The following is a 19,368-nucleotide window of genomic DNA, read 5'->3' as shown; positions in this document are numbered from 1 at the left end:
CAGTGTTCTTTGTGCCTCCTTTGTAATGTTGCCAGGTAGACATAACTTTTACAGAAGTAAAAATAAATGGTGTTTGGTGCTCGCAGAAGTACAACTGTCAGGTAATCTAAGCAGCATTCCTGACGACATGATCATGGGCAGACCACCTCTGCTTTTTTTTTTTTTTTGGTGGGTTGTAACACTACTCTGTAAAACTTCATTAGTAAAATTAATTACAATACACTCATTTGGTATGCTCACTGGTAGTCAAGTTTCCTCATACTTAAAAGAATTGCCTTAGGCCCAGATACCCATTTATTTGCACACTCAGACTCAAAATGAGAGTCTGATAAACACTAAATTTTTACTAACTCTCATGCTGAAGGCGGAAATTATCAATCCATCTTCTACTATCTTTAAAAAGAAACCAAACCAACTTATGCACCATTCCATGAAACAAAACCCTGTTGCTTCCAAGAGCTGTTACCTGAGAAGCCTGGGACAGACAGCAGTGAAGACCCAAATGAAGTGGAAACCCATCATGGCAAACAGACTGGCCTGGCTGTGGCCAGACTGGCCTGACTCTGCAGAGCATGAGAACCTAATGAGAACCTACATTCTTCTGAGTTACTGCAACCATAAGTCAAGGGAACAGAAGGATGATGTGTTTGGACAGCACTCCTTTCCAGGTACATTGTTATCCTAACCTAGCACTTAGATGGCCTTGCTTGTATGACTAGTTCAAGTATTTTATCCCAGGGACCTGCAGATGCAAGTAGATCAGAAAGAGTCCTCAGATGAAAGTGCCCAGTTGTGTTCCCACAATACAAGTGTGATTGTTTAAGCGTGTAATTAGCAGTATTGCAACCCTGATGAAGTAACATCTGATAAAATTCTAACACCTGAAGTTATCAGACTATTTCTACACTGTCTACTGTTCCCTCTGCCTCCTGAGCAGCAGTGTTACCCAGTGAACAGGAGTTCAGAGGCTGCCAGACAAGCTCTGGTGAACCTTGCTGCTGCCACTTCTGCAAGTTGCCAGCCCTTGGTTTTGCTGCCCTGCACAACAGTAACCACTGGGAGAATTGGCAGCAAACAACAGCAAACTATCGCTGCAGCAAGAATTTCACCAGCATCCTCTGACTTCACTGCTGCTGAGAGCCACCACAATCAGTCTGTAGCTTATGTTACTTGACTCAGAAATCCTTTGCAGAGAACCTGTGCTGGAGTGAGAGAAGGAAACAACTTACTGGCATAACTTAATACCGTAGAGGGCTTCCACTATGTGAATCAACCAGGATACCCAGAACCTGGTGGAAAGAAAACATGGTTTATTTTGCTGAAAATAAGGGAGAAACTGTTGTATCCAAGATGCATTATGCAGAGAATATAAATCTGGAAGCACTCAAGCGACAACTGATTTTAACCTAGAAACGAAGGGGTGTTTTTCATCTTGAAAAAACCCCACAAGTGTACACTAAAAAGAAACTGAAGCCCACTGAGAAAATCAGAGCAACTGTAACTTGTGCAATAAGCCTTGACCTGCTATTTGGAGCATCCACTAGGCTTCCAAAATTTTCAGCATTTAGATTAAGCCAAAAAGCCAAACGCTTAGTGAAAGCAGTACAAGTTAATCTTAGTTAAGCATGCAAAATCTATCCTTTTACTTACACAAGTATTTTTAGTGGTCCTAAAGAGCTACTTAAGTTTTTACAGATTTAGTTCTATGAAAACAACTGTGTGTATACATTCAGAATATAAAATGTGACTTGATAAGCCATACTTGGCCTACAAATTTTTATACAGAAGCTTTTGTAGGAAAAAAAAAGATAGGATATTCAGTTAGAATCAATTCAATACCTTGCTAAAGCAAAAGATGCTCTAAGAAAATACGAAGGTTCTGCTTCTGCATGATACATGGTAAAATAAACAAGAAAGCCCTACTGATTTCTGTCTTTACAGGAAGTCAGGGAGCTCAAGGAAATATTTTTTGGCTCTTTTGTTAACTGCAGTAGCAAAAACTGAGTTTTGTAACCCAGCAAAACTTAACACTATGCACTTTGTTCAGCAGGTTATTTCTCAGGTAGATCAGGAGAAGTGAGTACCAGGGAAGAAAATGTTCTTGAATTCAAGCTGGATAAAAAAGATTCCTAAAGAAAGAACTGGACTGCTTGAGTAACAACTAGAGAAGAAAAACACTTGCAGTAGGTGGTACAAGCATAACTTTGGATTAATAACTGTCATCAAAAGTAGTATCTCAACATTTTTCCCTTTCTTGTTAAACCATCAGTATGCCAAATTCAAAATTGAATTTTAAACTATCAAACTGGTCTTAGCCTGTCTAGTTCTCTACATACTTATTACCCCACACCCTTAATTGTAATGAGCTTGAAAGGAGAGCTCTTTAAATCTAATTAACAACTGGGTTACAGGAAAGCTTGTTAACACAGACTAAGTATAAGAGTCAGAGAGAGGCAAAATAATTACACAGTCAAATATAACTTACCCGTAGCATACCCATTTGTGGTGGTGTTCCACCAAATAATTAAGGAAGGTGCCAAATAATCCCAAGTAACTATAAGGTATAGTTGAAGGCCAAAGTGTTACCCACTGGAAAAAAAAAAAAAAAAGTTATCTTACTTCAAGGTAGAGGTACTATCAATTTAACCTTCAAAACAGATTTATTTTTGAGCCCTATGAGTTCAGAGCTCATTTATTCATAGTACTTAAATTCTTTCATTCCATTAACCTTGTCCAAGGACCATATTCTTCCAGTAGCCTTTGAAAGATTCCAACTAGGAAATTTTTATTCCTTGACATACCAGATGCCAAGGGGATAAGTTTAAGGTTGCTGTCTGGGGACCAAGAGTGCATCTGCACGTTAAGTGGTAGTTAAGTTGTAAGCTCATTACCTATTAGACATGGAAGCTGCAAAACCTACATTGTCTTTGTCCTGAAGAAGTTAATCTGAGGCAAGTGACCTGAGGAGGCCAAACAATGAAGTTTGTTTAGGAGGAATAACTATCTAAAACTAGGGGATTAGTCTTTCTTCTTTCATCCCCTAAAAAAGGAAATGTCAGATTTTTGTTTATTTTTAACAGGGCACAGAAGAAAACTGAGCACGACTAGAGATGCAGAATTTCTTTCCCAGTTTCTTTCCTGTCACAGAGCTGTCCGCAGTGCTTAGCACTGTGCACCCTGATTTCCACAAGCCAGGAGGAGAAGCAGGCAGTGAGCGATGAGCTGTGCACTTCAGAGGCCACTGGGGACTAAGGTAAGCGCTAGGCCAAAGTTCACCCTGCTTTATCTTGCTTCTGCTACCAACACTGCAGTTTCTCACTAGATGTAAATTTAGCTACGCCAAAGAAGCGGCAAGTGATGGGTTTAAACAGGGAATCTGCTTAAAGCTCACTCTGTTTCTTGAAACAGCCCAAAAACTGTTTTGTGAGTGACTTGACATGCCTCAACTATCACTTTTACAGTGATGATTCTTAAGTTTAGAAAATCTGTGCAAACAGAAAATCGCAATGTGAAAGTCAAGAGACGACTTTTATAAACTGGTCAGATACATCAAAAAGCCACTAATATCCCTGCTCCAGTAATCCAACCTAACTTAGCTGAAGTCTGGTTTTGGAAATTAATCCAACGTGGTGACTGAACTCGTGTGTTTTCCAACGCCACCCGGGCACTGCCCTCGGGCCGGGGCGGGGAGCGGCGCGGCACCGCCTGCCCGCCCGCCCGGGGCTGGAGGGAGCTCCGGTGTGACCCAGTGTCGCCTCCTGCACTTGGCCTCTGCAAGCCCAGGCTGGGGGCAGAGTGGCTGGGACGTGGCCCAGCGGAGAGAGACCGGGGGGCCGCTCGACACTGGCTGAACATGAGCCAGCAGGGTGCCCGCTTGGCCGGGGAGGCCAATGCCATCCTGGCCTGGATCAGCAGTAGTGTGGCCAGCAGGACCAAGCAAGGGATCATCTCCCTGTACTTGGCACCGGTGAGGCCACACCTCGAGTGCTTTGTCCCGTTCTGCACATACACACACACCCCAGTTTAGGAAGGATTTTGAGCTGCTGGAATGTGTCCAGAGAAGGGCAGCAAGGCTGGTGTGGGGTCTGGAACACAGGCACTATGAGGAGCAGCTGAGGGAGCTGGGGTTGTTTAGCCTGGGGAAAAGGGTCCTCATGGACCTTATCACTCTGTACACCTGCCGGAAAGGAGGGTATAGCCAGGTGGGAATTGGTCCCTTGTCCCAGGCAGCCAGTGGCAGGACAAGAGGACATAGTCCAGAACCACACTAGGGGCAGTTTGGGGTGATTAGACACCGAAACGGGCTGCCCAGGGAGCTGGTAGTGTCACCGTCCCTGGAGGTGTTTAAGAAAAGATTGAACGTGGCACTCAGTGCCATGGTCTTGTTGACAAGGTGGTGTTCGGTCACAGATTGCTTTTCCAACCTAATCGATTCTGCGATTCTGCACCGAACGCAGAGTGGAACAGCACAGAAGTTGGAGTGAGCTTTTCAACTTGACTCCTTGCTGCTTTGCTGCAGCGTTTACTTAGGGGCGAGGAAATGCAGGAAGCGGGACAATCGCAGCAGATGCGGCCCGCGACGCACCCCGGCTGCCGGGCAGCCCCGGCCCCAGCCCGCGCCGCAGGGAGCGGAGCGCCCTCTGGTGGCACGGAGCGGGGCCGCGGGGCGGCGGCTCCCGGGTGTGCCCGGTGCCCCGCGGCGGGCGCGGGGCTGTCCCTGGGACACGCGCGCTGTTCCTCAGCACGGCCCGGGTCGCAGGCTGCAGTGGCGCTCGCTCCTGGGGTAAAATAAACAGCTATTGACCTTCCTGCCGCTGAGCAGTTCAGTCGTTACCTAGAACAGTACAGAGTACCTTCCCTTTTGAAAACTGGCGATTCAAAGTGTATTAAGTCCAGCGTTTCCTATTCTGTGCCCTTTTGGAAATGTGGTCTCGTTGATGAGTCACCGAAGCCTTGGGAAAGGTGCTCAGGGGTAGAAATGTTGGGTGGGTTGGGCAGGTTTGTGCTTTCCTTTGAGCTTTACTGCCTGTTTGGTTGGCACGACTGAGACTGTAGAGACACTGTAAAATGTTGGCTGTGCTCTTGTTTCTCCTTGCATGAAGGCTGAACAGGCTGCTCTGATAATTATGTGTTAATGACATGCCTATGCTCCCCCCCACCCCCCGCCTTTTCTTTTTTCCCTCCTTTTTCTGGGGTGTTCTTTGGAGATTACAAGAGAGTTTGGTAAAAAATCCTGCTGTGGTAAAACTGCTGGGAATCCCATCTACAAAACCCACTGAGGTTGTGGACCTGATTAATAAATGTCCCTGTGTTGCTTTGCTGATGCAGGAGAGAAGAGCGTGTGGCCCCACTTAAGTCTTAGTATCTGGGAGAAATTTATGAAATTAAACTTTTTGTGGTTTTTTTCTCCCGCGTTTGTTTGCTTTGCTTTGGTTTGTTTTTTAGTAACCTATTCGTTAATTTCTTCCTCTTTAGAACATTGTACACAATTGCTTCTGCCTGCCCGTAATGCCATGCCCAAAGGTGGAGCTGAGATCCTGATCCGGGCCGAGCTCTGCGGTAGGAGAGCCTGGGCCTGGCCCGCACAAGGAGAGCCCACCTTGTCCCGCACCAGGACCATCACCGCGGTCACAGCAAGGCCGTGCTTGGGAATGCAGTCAAAAAGCGGCTCAGGGCTGCAGGGCTGCGCTGCAGGGCTGCGCTGGGGGGGGGGGGCGCGGCGGTGACTGCAGAGGGCGGTGCATGCACAGCAAAGGCCGCGGCTGCCTCCTTACACTGGCCTTGGTGGCCAGGCGGGGTCAGAGACCGTGTCGTGTCACCCGTACGGACACACTCCAGTGAGGACCGCCCGCACCGTGGGCAGGGGACAGGGAGCTGCCTTACTTTTGTTTCTCTGTTGCCAAAAATAATTGATATATCTTTTTATTAGGTGATACTCTTCCAGCTTCCCATGGGGCAGCAGCCCCGCTCGCTGCCGGCCCTGTTGGCTGTCATGGGTAGCTCTACCAGCCCTGGCATCTCAGCAGCCTTGGACCTGAATGTGAAATAGTTCATGGAGCCAACTCCCTGCTCAGGCCTTTCTGGGGGGCTGGACATTCAGAGATTCCATTTCTGATACGGGACAGTGTCTTCGGCCTGACTTTTTAAAACAGGCTATTTCTCTTGACAAAGAGAGGAGTCTTTAGAGTATTTAAGAAGCTGAATATAGTTCCAGTTTTAATAATTTAAAGCCAGATTACCTGTAGCATCATCTAGTCTGGCCAGCACACGCCATTTAATATTACCTTGTTTCTCTGAATAGAGGTCAGTGACTTGCACTTACAGGATAAGCTTCAAGGGGCATTTTGTCTTACCTTGAAGGTGTCATAAAACAGAAAGTCCACAGCTTTCAGTGATTAATCTTTCTTGTGTTTCTTAGGTGTTAGATAAATCTGATGACTAATTTTGAGGGAGTAATTTCCCAGAGTAGCTGAAAAGCTTGCTCTATCATATTTTGCAAAGGTTTGCAATTCTGCCCTCATATTTTTTGACAGATTAGTTATCTTTGTGGCTTCAGCATTGGAAAAGTTATTTGTCAGTGAATTGCATTTATTGACAGGTATAATCTAAACTGGAAACAACAAATCCCAAACACTGCTATGTGAATTATTGAAAAAAATGCAGAACAAATTCACTTTGCTGAGTTTACAGAAAATAAAGCTATTTCACCATAACTTCTAAGATTTCTACTTAGAAAACTGTTGCCTCTTCAGTTTAGAAACATTTGCTATCTCTAACTTAGAGATATTGGCTATCTTACTTCCATCGGGAAGTACAAAGGGTATTTGCCAGGTAGTCGGCCTCTTTTGTTTGGTGTTCCCGGTGGATGCCAGAGAATAGATAGAGACACGTTAGCTCTTCTCTGTCTTTTAAAATTCCTTAAAAAAAAAAAAGGGGGGGGGGGAGGATTAGTCAAATTCAGAACAAATTTTATGGCATGAGTCATCATGCTAGAGTCAGTGAGGTGACTTGTTTAAACAGCAACTTGCTTTATAAGTAAGGATTTAGGGATTGGGCTTTTCTTAGGAAGTTATGTGGAAATAAACTGGAGCCTATTTTAAACTGGATTTGAAGCTGGTATAAAAGACATGGCATCTGTTCAGGGAAAGTCACCTAAGGAAATAGAATTATCAACAGGACGTTTTTTTTTAAATCAGAACTAAATGGCACAGTGCTATAGTGAAACCACTGCAAGCAATGTCTGGTTCCTAATGTAGCTAATTAACCTGTCATTTTTAATTTTTAGTGGGGACTCAGAACAGTATCACCTTAATCTTTTAGTTCTAAGACTAGAGAAGCTAAGGAAAAGTATGGTCTTTTAAAATATTTTGTGTTGCAATTTGACAAGGATTAAATTCTTGAGGTTAATGGACAAGATTTTCAACAGATTCCCATACTTACAGGAAATGTTGAGTGTAATGAGATGTGCATAATAGGAAACAATGTGCTATAGCAATTCTGTTTGACACTGTGGTGAATAGCCTTTGCAGCTTGGAGTGAGTTAACTTTTGCATAGGTCTGCTGCATCCTTCTCATTTCTCATTGGATTCCTTGGACATTTGATAAAACTACTGCTCTTCTATCACATTTTAAACACAATTATGAGCATAATTCAAGTCTTGGACATTGTCAGCTATAAAGGTCCCAGCTAAATACTTTATTCTTTGCAAAGATTAATAACTAAGTTACACCTATAAGTTATAAACATATTAAATTCTTATTGATTTTACTACAAATTCAGTTTGTGCATTTTAGAGGTGAATTTATGTCAGAGTTCCAATGCTCATCCTAACAATATCACTGTGGGGTTTTTTCTCTTATTAAAGAGGAAGGTGAAACAGCCACCTTTATCGTGATGTGCTTCAACCAACATTGCCTTAATAAGCCTTTGTAAAGAGACAGCCAAGGCTCACCAGTTTGAAGTCCAGGTTGCACAGAGAGCTTCAGTTTTGACCACAGCTCTGCAGTTTACAGTTCTCTACTTGTTTTTACCCATATCTGCTGGAAGTCAGTAACTTGAGTCCAACAAAAAACATTTTGTGGACATCTCTGATGCCTTTTTTGATTATGGGAGGTAGCTTTAAAAAAAAATATGAAATATTACCAACTAACATCCATTTGAAATCTCAGTTTATAAATGTTGGATTTATGCTACATGGATCTGGTGGAATTTTAAAAATTGGATAAGAGCTACAAGCATTTTACAAGGTTTTTTTGAAGGTATGGGAGCAAAGAAAGATTTTATGTCATTTGGGGAGGATATTTGATAAAACTGAATGTACTTTGCAAGGATAAATTATGACAGACAGCCTTATTCATATTAGTCATGTTGGAAAACTCTGAGCAGCTTAGACTATTCAAAACCATATTTCATACAGGCCCAGTGCCATGACTCTGCACACCAGCATTCTACAGCACTTTCACTGGTTATAACAGGATGAAGGAGTACATCTCCAGCAAACCCTCAGCATTCTGATGCCTTTAACCACTTCATGACAGTGCATGTGTATTTTAATACATAGTGTTTGGAATCTGACACTATTTCTTCTTTCTCTCTGAAGGAATTCCTAACTCTTTATTACTGCTTCCTATTGGGAAAGACGCTGCCTTATGTTGCCAAGTGGTATGGCAGTAATCACAGAGTGCAGTGTTGAGAAAAAGGAAAGGCTTCCATTTAGTTTACTGTTCTTGAGGGTCCATTGGGACCAACTAATGGATCTTTTCTGTGCTTCTCAGTTAATGAACAAGTCATATCAATTGACACAGTTTTATAGTCCTGAATATTTTTTCCTATGTGTCTGGAATAGGAATATTGTGATGGAAAAATCAGATGCAGTAGAAAAAAGCCAGCACAGATCTAGTAAAGAAATGGGGTCACTCACTAGCAGATGGCTGAGATAGGTGGGAAGCATGTTTCACTACAGCCACATGGGTGGGGATGTTATTTGGGAGATGAGGAGGAATAGGATTGACAAGGGAGGTTAGAGCAATAGTTCTCTAAACAGGGAGAAGACTCCAGACAATTTGTCTCCAGTCCCAGCAGACTAGCCTTAAGGCCAAATTCACTGGTCTTTAGGTGACTAGTTATCATAATCAAGTTCAGCAGACTACCATGTTGAGATCTGTTGTATTTCTGTAGTATCACTTGCTGTGCTTGTATTCTGTCAACAGAAGAAAAAGATAGTCCTTTCCCTAAAACATCTGCATTTCAGAGGTCTGATCCTCTCAGGTCTAAGAGTCCAGTACTGCTTCTGGAGCTGATCAGTCACAGGATATAGCTGCAGTTACATGAACAGCACGGGTGAGGATGATGACAGACGCTTTCTCAGAAAGGAAAGGAGACAGGGAAGGAGATGGCACAGACTACAGAGAAAAGGATTACCATAAAATAAGGTAGCCTGTAAGCCTGACTTTACTGGGCATGAAATGCCACGACATTTAAAGGAAATCATATTTATCTCAGTGATGCTGCAGCAAGTGAGGGCTGGCCAGACTGAATTGTGCTCAGTAACCCTCTGGAGGCCCAGGCTGGATTTCTGGAGGATATTTTATCCACAATTTTTTAATGTTTCCTGAGGCAGGATTTTACTGACCACAGGTTTCCGACTGCATGGCCGTGTGGCTTTTCTACTGTGTGTTCAACAAGGTCAAGAACACTGATAATCTATTCATTAGGCTGATTGAACAGGGAAATCCTACTCCAGCCCATTCTTGCACTGGTGTGGACTCTGCTCTGTGCATTTGTCCTTCCCTGTTGTCATCCTAACCCTTTACAGACTCAGGCTCAGCCTGTCCAAATTGCAGATCAGTGTTATGTGTGGCTGTGGGAGGCAGGTCTGTCCCACAGAACACAGATTTTTTCCTCTACCAGAGCAGGAGACACTGTATTGCACGAGGCTGGGGGCACTGATCACCACTTTCCTAGCTATCCTATATCCATCTTCCAAGACTTTTTTTCTACTGCCCAGAAAAAATGAACAGTGTTGGGTACTGCTGGACTACCACTTCATAAAATACACAATTTTTACAAATACTTTAGCTTTGGTATGATCTAGGGTCTTACTTCCTTTAAAATTTAAGGCAGCCTTCTCTTTGATAGGGATGACAATTTCTTTCAAGATTGCCACAGGACTCAAAAACTCACCAGCAGGCAGCATAGTGACAGTACAAGTAAGGAACTGTTTTCAGGTTTCACAGCAGATTACCATTACAATACAGAAATGAGATTTTGGAGTTTGATAGATAATTCTATGAGAATGCAAGCTCAGTGAGGGTCAAAAAGGCAAAGCAAATATTAGTTGTTAGGAAAGCACTGGAAAAAAACCTGCACATTACCTTCATAATAGTTAAAACATCATTATTCCTCTACATCTTAAATTCTGATAGTCACTCTATCTTCTTTTTTCATAAAGGACACAGCATAACCAGAAAAAGCTCTGGAAAAGAAAATGTGAATGACAAAGGCATGGAGCAGCTAGCATGAATAAGATGGGATTCTTCAGTCTGGAAATGAGGTGGCTGAAGGGGTAGAGAGTGAAGGGGTTTTATGAAAAAATGGTCAGTGTGAACTGCTGGAATCAGTGAAGGTCACTCCACATTCTTGGGTGGGTGGCAGGAAGCCAAATGATTTTAGCAAGTTGCATGTTCAGAACACAGAAAACTAAGTGTTGTTTCATGTGACATGTCCTAGTGAGAGGATGCTCAAGAAGCTACAATTTTACATACATTCCGAGAAAGACTGGATAAATTCACAAAATAGAAACTCTGGGCTGAAAATGACCAAGGTCTTCATCATAATTTCCAAGTAAAAGTACCAGTATGTAATTTACTGAGCTGGTTATAGATTCCTACCTTCCTTTGGCAGGTATCTAATTTTTGTCACTGGTGAAGAGTTAAATATCAGGCAAGACAGACATTCAGTCTTGTAGGTAGGAGCTTTTTTTATCACTACCCTGGATTTCAGAGCATTGCAATCAGTGACATAAACTATTTAAATTATTTCTTGTATTTATTCAAATATAAGAAATACTGAAGTGTAATATTATTCCAAGTTATCTGAAATGGGCCTAATGCATTTCTCATCTTGAAATCTATAAATTTTCGTGTGAACTAGAGCAAGACTGATATGCCCCAAAAGTACACGGTGTTCTCAGCAATATTTTTTGCCCACACCTTCAAGCATTAGAAGCAACATCTATTTCTGGTAGGAGAAAAGTCTAGAGCAATGCCTTGGCATAACCAAGGTGCTTACTGTTAGGAAAAGCTCAATGTAGGTGACAGCTTTCTCAAGAGCCAGTTCTGAACTGGGGAATGAATACTCTTGAAAAGCAAGGATTGTCATAAATGTTGCCTTCTTTTTGCTCAAGGTCCAAAATGTGCCTCCATCCTGCTTATCCTTCTGGCACCCCAGGGAATTGGACATGTCCGGACACTGAACTACTTTTCAAAGCAAGTGGGGCTGCTGGGAGTGCTCCTTTCCCTGAGGAACAGGGGACAGCACAACCATCACTTGTCTGCTCATGTTCTCTGGAGGATTCCTGGGTGCCCCTGGCCATGAGAGTACTGCTCATGCTATGAAATCTTTGTGAATGAGAATCCATGTCCCTTTGCTGAATTCCACAGTTTTCCATTTGAACATGAAATCTCTTTGCAATTCTCCCGAGTTGCTTTCTGGCATTTTTATTTCAACGATGTAAGAGCTGCCTGTTACTGCCAAGCCCATAATTAAAGCAGTGTTGACTGGTAAGTAATGGGCTGCAAAAGGCGTACCAAAAGATAATTAAGGACACATTCCAGATAAGCAGGGCACGAGCACCGTTTTTATGAGGTGTTAATGTCTGAAGACCAACTAGTGAAATTGATCTTGCCTCCTTCGGGCTGAAAGTTCTGCTCAAACATCAATAGCTCTGTACTGCCCTAGAAAATGTTTGATGTAGGGATTTCTGAAGGGTGTTTTTCCTAAGACTCCCCAGGCAGGCGCCTGGTGACAGAGCCCTGCTGCACTGGGTGATTCAGCATATTCTCCATGCTAGCATCACTTTGGGGCCACCAAAGCTCCCGACATGAAGGCTGCTCTGGAGGGAGAGAACAGAGCTGCTTCCAGCGCCCTGCATAGGATTGGTGCAAACACTTTTTCGAGAGCCATTTTAAAGAGCACTGAGGCTAGTCCTTGTCTAATAATTATGTCGTTGCTCCTAAATACACTTTACTTACGTATCCTTAATTTCTGTTCTATTCTCAGCATATCCCACCTGTGATTTGGATTCCTCTGTAGCTGCACTTGTATCACAAAGGGCATAAAGGAACCCCGGCTGAATGGGTTTCCACATCTGGACTCCATGTAAATCTATAGCAAAATTCCGTGGATTTTTGTGGAAGTCTGAAGACAATCTGTGAACCAAATATATGCTGGTTTTGTTAAGCATGCTGCTTTGGGTATTCCTGCTTCTTTTCCCACACTTCTCCCATTTCTCTATTTGTGAAATGAATCAAAAGTAGGGGTCAGAATACTATTTTCCTGATGGAATTCAGAGAGGAGGTGCAGGAGCTGACAAACAATTCTTTTGATTATTACTGACATGCAACAGCATAAGGATGCCAAGGGAACATCAAGGAACAAGGGCAGCAAGGGCTGGTCACTGTTCTTGATTAGTGTATGGTCAAACTGCAGCTGTGGCAGAAATTAACTCTTATGTTAGGCCAAGTCCACATGCCTCAGCATAAAAGGAGGAAAAGGAGGGAGAGGCAACGATTGTCATCTTCTTTCCTGGAATCTGACTTAAAAACAAAACTCGCAATCTCTATCGATTAGCATTGCAAAGAAAATCTCTGAAAATGAAGGGTGTAAAGAGGCTGCCTGGCCGAGTTCCTCAAACAATAACTCCGGGAAGTGTGAACTGCTCTCTCTATGCTAGGGGATGTTAACAAAAGCTGTTCTATTTGAGCCGAGCTAGCAGTGATGGACAGTCACTGTTAGCAAGCAGTGCAAGTCTGTGCAAGCCTCTGCTGGCTCCTTCTTATCTCTTCTGCACTGGCTGTGTCTATAAGGTGTGTATGTGTGTGTTGGAAGAGGAGGTTTCCCTGCTCTTTTGAGCTCAATATTGCAGGCTGCCTACAGGGGCAGCTTTGTGCTATAGTCAGTCCCATGAGATGATCTTTTCTGCTATGAAAACTGGAAATCCAGAAAGAAAATTTTGAGCATTTGTTTCAGCATTCCCTCTGTGCAGACTGAATAAGTAATCTCTCTTTGTACCCTGCAAACATCCTTGGCATCCTTGATCCAGTGTAGCATGCACCCCATGGACAATTGTATTGGAATTGCAGAGATGGAAAGGTCATATGCAATTCCATACTTTATTGTGCTGGTTCAAATTGCGGCTCCCTGATTCTCTCTTACCCTTTGCCTCTGTGCATCCCTGTCCCATGCTGATACTTGTATTAAGTTCACCAAAAACTAAACTGGTCAAAAAAAAAAAAAAAAAAAGTGATCAGCTTTTTTTGAAGGAGCAGCTGCACGAACTTTGTTAGCCCAGAGTGCACTGGAGATGGCTTGTGCATGACTGGGTGCAAAGCCCTGTGAGGACTTCCTGGCAGCTAGAGGTGAAGCCTGCATGCTTAGAACAAGAACTAATAGCTGAAGCCGAATTTGCTGTAGTGAACACTCTCAATAAAACTATGCCCCCAAGCTTTATAAGTCTGCTTATTGTATCTGAGCACTCAGATACATATGCACTTCTGCTTGAATATATTATTTAGGCTTAGTGAAGGCATGTACCTTGCCTTATGGACCGAGCTGCTAAAGGAATCCAGTCTCCGGAGTACTAGACTCACAGGAGTCAGCCCTGACTGTCATCCCTGTGTGGAAGGACATGAATTTTTTGTTGTGAAGCACTGTGATGGTGTGTGTAATGCTAAAACCCTTGTGCAGCTCAACCCAGAAGTGGCAGCATGGATGATGGGTGCACTGGTCCCTACAGAATGCAAACAGTGTGTACCAGCTCACACACACTTTGTCCCTGTACCCTTCAGAATCACAGCAAGCTGGAGTAGGTCCCAAGTCTGAAAAACGAATGGGGACAAGTTGAGATGAAAAACAAATGATGTAATGATGCTGCTGTTCTTGAACACCTTCAGTGACAGCCATTAGTGGCCTCATTTGACAAATTATTACACTGACTAATTGATTTGCTTCTCTTCTAACATCTAATCCTTTTCAGTGTTGCAACTGTTGCTCCCTGTAAGTCCCTTATGTCACTCTTGGCTCTCTTAAATGATATTTCTGGCCACTCTTTTGAATTAATATGCTGTTCATGATTTCACCTTGGGCTGATAGCACAGACCTTGCTTGTTCTGTACCTGACTTGGATGAGCAGAGCAGTCTGGAGCGAAAGCAAGCTCCTCCAGGAAAGGAAAACCTTTGCTGAGCTCTTCAGCGTGCACTCTGGAGGGAGACTGCTCCATCTGACCTGGATGACCTGAGTGTGATGAGGGAAGCTTTGTTCTTTGCTGTGAACATTGGGTGTGGATGCAACGTCTAGTAAAGCCACCAGCATTTTATTTCCTGCAGTAAAGCTGATGAGAAATGTCCCATGGATGGGAATAGGAGCAGGGTAACCAAATGGGGAAGACAAGGACTTGTCACTTGGGTACAGTAAGCTCTGGGATGGCTTGCCTTTAGGAGACGGGTGGTATGGAGGCCTCCTTGCATTGGGGGAGCACCGGGTTTCCAGCAGAGCTCCAGGCCTGCAGTGCAGAGAGAAGGGGAGCTCCCTCGGAGGGATCTCTTCATTAAATTATTTGCTCTCCATTTGAATTAAAGAAAGGTGGATGGGTTGGTGGCAGCAGCGGGGACTTCGCTGGGAGACACTTTGGCTCCTTGGATGGGGCGAGCCCTCATTATGTGTATTTTGGTGATGGGATGACAATGGAGGTGTGGGAGACAGCTCTGAGTCACCCTCGGAGCCGCAGAGGGGCCGGGCCGGGTGGGTGGGGGTCGCTAAAGGCCGGGGTGGAGGCTTTTAAGGCACGGAGCTGCCAGTGCCGTTACACCGCCCGCAGACCTCGGCCCGCATGGAGCTCGCTAGCCTGCCTCCCGCCAGCCTGCTCCCCGCCAGCCTGGCCCCTGCCAGCCTCCCCTCCGCCAGCCTGGCCCCCAGCCCCGGACCCGCCGGTGAGCCGCGCCGGGCGGGCAGGCGGCGGGGGTCTTGGTGGCGGTGCTGGTGGCAGTGTTGGTGGTAGCTGTGTTGGTGGCGGTGTTGGCGGCGTTGGGGCAGGAGGACGCTGCCGGGCCCCGCTGACCGCCGCTCCCCGTTCTCTCCCCGCAGGCGAGCCCCGGGCGCGCCCCGCCGGCCCCAGCTCGGGGCGGGAGGGCGGCCGGCGCAAGAGAACCACCTTCAGCAAAGCGCAGCTGGAGCTGCTGGTCCGCGCCTTCGAGAAGGAGCCGTACCCCGGCATCGCCCTACGGGAGCAGCTCTCCAGCCTCACCAACATCCCCGAGTCCCGGATCCAGGTGAGAGGGGCGGTCCGGGCAGGGAGGACGGGCGGGTGGCGGAGCGGCTTCCCCGGTGGCTCGGGTGCTTAGTCTCTGCCGGTCCCGCAGGTGTGGTTCCAGAACCGGAGAGCCCGGCAGCTAAACCACAAGAAGTGCGAGGCCGCCGCCTACGCCAGGCCGAGCAAGCCGAAGCCGCCCCGGTGCGCTGGCCAGGAGCAGCCCCGGGCGCAGCAGCGCCCGGGGACAGAGCGGAACCTTCTCTGCCCGCAGCCAGGCCTGCCAGGAGGGAGCCAGAGCTTCGGTGGTCAGCCGCCGTTCTACTCGGGGCAGCCGTACTCAAGGCTCGACATGCATTTCAGGAGCTTGGATAACACTTTTGGAGCGCTGGGTCAGACCCCAGCTGACTTCGGTTTGGATTGTTCGGGAAGAGGGGTCCCACTAGGTGCGGGAAGCGTGGGGAGTGCCCCTCCGTTCTCGCTCCCTGTGCAGCAGGCACAGGAGTATCCGTACCTGAAGAAATCCTTCCCTGAAGGCTGCTACTCAGATGCAGATGTTTTCCAGCCTTGCACAGATCACCAACACCCAGCAGCTAAAGAGAACATGTACAGGAAGCCTGTCTTAAACTACTGCAGTGCTAACCAGGGCCTGGGTGTTGAGAACTGTCTGTATGCTAAGTCAAGCACTCCTCCCTTTGGGAAGGGCTCCACTTGCAGTTTTGATGGGGGGGAACCTAAGCTTGAGCCCGAGCAGATGAGGCACAGCTCACCTCTGCTTGCAGCTAGTAATGCTAGTCCTCCTTTGGTACTTCCAAAGCATGAAGGGGGGTATCAAACTGCACTTGCCACTCCAGCCCCATTGTATGAGCAGCAGCTGCTGGAGACAGTAAATGACTATGACCCTCATTGGCTGGGCATGAGAAATGAAATTTTGGGAATAGGGTTAGATTTGTTGTTTGAGAATGAGCAAAATATGGAGCAAGGTCAGACAAAAAGTTACCTTTCTGCTTTTGGTGGCCAGAATTCAGTCTGTCAATTGGGTCAGACATGAAACTGGCAGTGGGTCCACTTGCCTGATGGAAAACGAATGTGATTTTTTTTTTTTTCTCAGTTGCCAGTGTTGTCTGAAGTGGCTAGAGGTTTTGCAGGTCTAGGTGCAGAGTGCTTGCTCTGAGTTTCGTGCCCCTGTATAGGAGGGAAAGAAAGATAAGCCATGTTAGGAAGGGCTACCTGCTGCTTGTGAGCTGCCTCCCCACCCCAAGCCATCCTTCACCAGCCCCTTGCAGCATTTGGTTACGGGCAGCCTGACGTTAACCTGCATGCACAGGCTGATCTTCACAAGTGTGTCAGCACTGAGGAGCTCTGTGTTAGACTGTGCTGCATTAATTCTGCCAGGAGGCTTAGCACTAGGGTGGTGTTTTTGTGGCCTTTACTGAGTTTTGTTTCTATTCTGGTCATTATTCACTTATTTTAACTTAAGGAATCCTAGATAACAGACTTATTTATAGCTTTTAGTTGAGAAAGGATTAACACAAGAGGGGTACAAGCATGGGAAAAGCAGCCTTGGTGGTGGCACTGGGTGTGTTTGCATTTTAGGTATGTTCCTCATAAAGAACACTAATGGTCTTTTCCTGGGTACTTAATATATAGTGTTTTCATTTAAAAATGACGACAGTCTTTTAAAAGGCAATATTTTTGTGATTTTTGTGTAATTTGTTTGCAAATTGACTTTTTTTTTTTTTAATTGTGATTGTCTAGTTGCCAAATTAAGGTTTTTTACCTTCATGAAGTTGTAGAATTGCACTCAGAGGAGACAAGAATGTGTTTCATCTTTGCATTTGCACATGGATCCTATTTTTAGAATTCTCAAGATCCATGGTTATCCAGAAAACCACAGTAATCATGGAAAGGTTCTTCATGTGTACCTCTGGAGAACTGCCATGGATGTGTGTTAAAGCAGTATTAGGCCTAGGATGCTGAAAACTCTACATGCAGATCTATTTTTGTGTTTTAAATGTGTCTCTGGAATATTTTAAAGTATGCTTTAGATTGTAATAATTTGCTATTAACTCAATTATTTTGTTTCTAGAACAAGAGAAACAATGAAAATAAAGCTTAATCACAGACCATTATTTTATTAATAAAATTGATATCCCTGAACAAAATGTCTATGGAGGTGTGTACACAAGAAGTCCAGAAAATTTGTCCTGAATTTGTCAGTAATTTTTATCTGTGGCTGTAACTTTTCTGCCTTAACCTAAAGGACTGGAAGAAGCTCATGTATTACAGAAGAGCTATATGGCTTCAGACAATAGCTGCAGGGCACTTTGAACACAAGTTGTATTTGAGAGTGAAGGACAAAGATTGTATTTATGATCATATATATGACTCTTGTAGTAAATTTTTGGAAAAAAACGCATTAAGACTTTTTTTATTTACATATACCCTCTCCCTCATAATACCTTCCTAACGAGACTGCTTATTCATCACATAGGAGGTACTTCCACAGCCATGGTATAGCAGCCTCCCCTGGACTTGCATGCCAACAGCATCTCTGCTGTCATGTGATCAGGTGATGCTGGGGCAGGGACCAAACGTGCTCAGCAGTTGAACTACTCTTCTACTGCCTGTAAAATACTCCTGTTTATAAAAGATGGGAGGATTTTACATGCTAAATATTGAAAAATGTATTTTCTTCTAGATAACTTGTCAAAGAGACAGCAAGGATCCAAATTCACCAATGTCACTTTTAGTCAGGCTGGGCTGACACTGCAGGGTGGCCCGAGCTCCTCCTTATGTGGGAACGTGAAATCACATTCCTTTCTTCACAGTCGCCTCCTCCAGCAGCGGGAATAGTGTGACAGGCACGGCCCCTGCAAGTCCAGCTGGAAGCCTGGGAGGCAGGATGGGGCCAGCAGCACGGAGGGAGCAGTTCACGGCCGGACACCTCGTTAGCAGCCCTGCCCCTCATGGCTGGCTCATGCCGTAAGGAGAATCACCCTTTTTCATTGAGCAGGGTCTGCACCACCAGCGCACCTCAGGGGACTGGCCTTCAGGCGGGGCACAGACCTGAGATAAAACAATGGCTCACTTCTCACCTGGGTACCTTGCCCTCTGCGTGCCTGGTCATGTCCCTGTGGGTGCAGGGCTTGGTACCTGCAAAACGCCCCCAGGGCGTATTAGGGACAGGAGGAGAGGACATTGTGTTAATCTGCACCAAGGGAGGCTTAGGTTGGAAATCAGGAAGAATTTCTTCACAGAAAAGGTGATTAGACACGGGATGGGCTGCCCGGGGAGGCGGTGGAGTCCCCGTTCCCGTGGGCTCAGGGAGCGCGGCCCTGGCTGGCCAGACGGGGCTCGGTCCCGGGACGGGCTCCGTCAGCTGAAACCCCCATTGTTTCCGTCATTCCCTCACAATTCACTGCATGGAAAAGCCCTTCATAGCTTTTACCCTGTGACTTGTTCGTCCTCCCACAGTCCTTGGCAAGGATTTATTTTTTTATCCTTCTCGCAGTAATCGCTGAGGCCGCATCTGCCACTTCGTACGGGGGCTGCCCCGAGCCCGCGGGCAGCTGAGGGTCCCCACGCCTCCTCCGCTCCGGGTGCTGTGGGCTGACCCCGCCGGGTAGCTACCGCGGGCTTTCACCGAGCTTGCAGGAGAGTCACTTACTCCTGAACACGCGCACAGGGGCCGGCTCCCGGTTCCCGTCCCCGCTCCCGGTGCGGGCTGCGCGGCGCCGCCACCACCCTCCCGCTGTGGGACACCGTGTGCGCCCGCAATAGCGCTCCGCCGCGCCCGGAACTCCGCGCTCAGCCGCTGTTTCCGGGAGGGAGGCTCCGCAA

The 19,368-nt window shown here is 45.8% G+C and overlaps 1 protein-coding gene and 1 long non-coding RNA gene across 2 annotated transcripts; one reads left to right on the top strand and one right to left on the bottom strand.

Annotated features, from left to right (window-relative positions):
• Window positions 1-10,374: 10,374 nt before the first annotated feature.
• On the bottom strand, window positions 10,375-19,278 carry LOC121358227. The gene is made up of 3 exons (XR_005955847.1): window positions 18,624-19,278; window positions 16,526-16,710; window positions 10,375-10,475 (listed from the first exon to the last, which is right to left on the bottom strand). It is a non-coding gene; the product is annotated as an uncharacterized LOC121358227 (long non-coding RNA).
• On the top strand, window positions 14,597-16,576 carry LOC121358223 (homeobox protein B-H1-like). Its single transcript, XM_041476234.1, has 2 exons — window positions 14,597-15,547; window positions 15,638-16,576. The coding sequence occupies exons 1-2, from the start codon at window positions 14,957-14,959 to the stop codon at window positions 16,574-16,576; spliced, it is 1,530 nt and encodes a 509-aa protein (XP_041332168.1). The 5' UTR covers window positions 14,597-14,956.
• Window positions 19,279-19,368: the final 90 nt, after the last annotated feature.

Source organism: Pyrgilauda ruficollis, unplaced genomic scaffold (assembly GCF_017590135.1).
Source record: "Pyrgilauda ruficollis isolate IOZ18807 unplaced genomic scaffold, ASM1759013v1 scaffold11, whole genome shotgun sequence".
NCBI lineage: Eukaryota > Metazoa > Chordata > Aves > Passeriformes > Passeridae > Pyrgilauda > Pyrgilauda ruficollis.
This window is presented reverse-complemented; position numbering and strand designations above follow the sequence as displayed.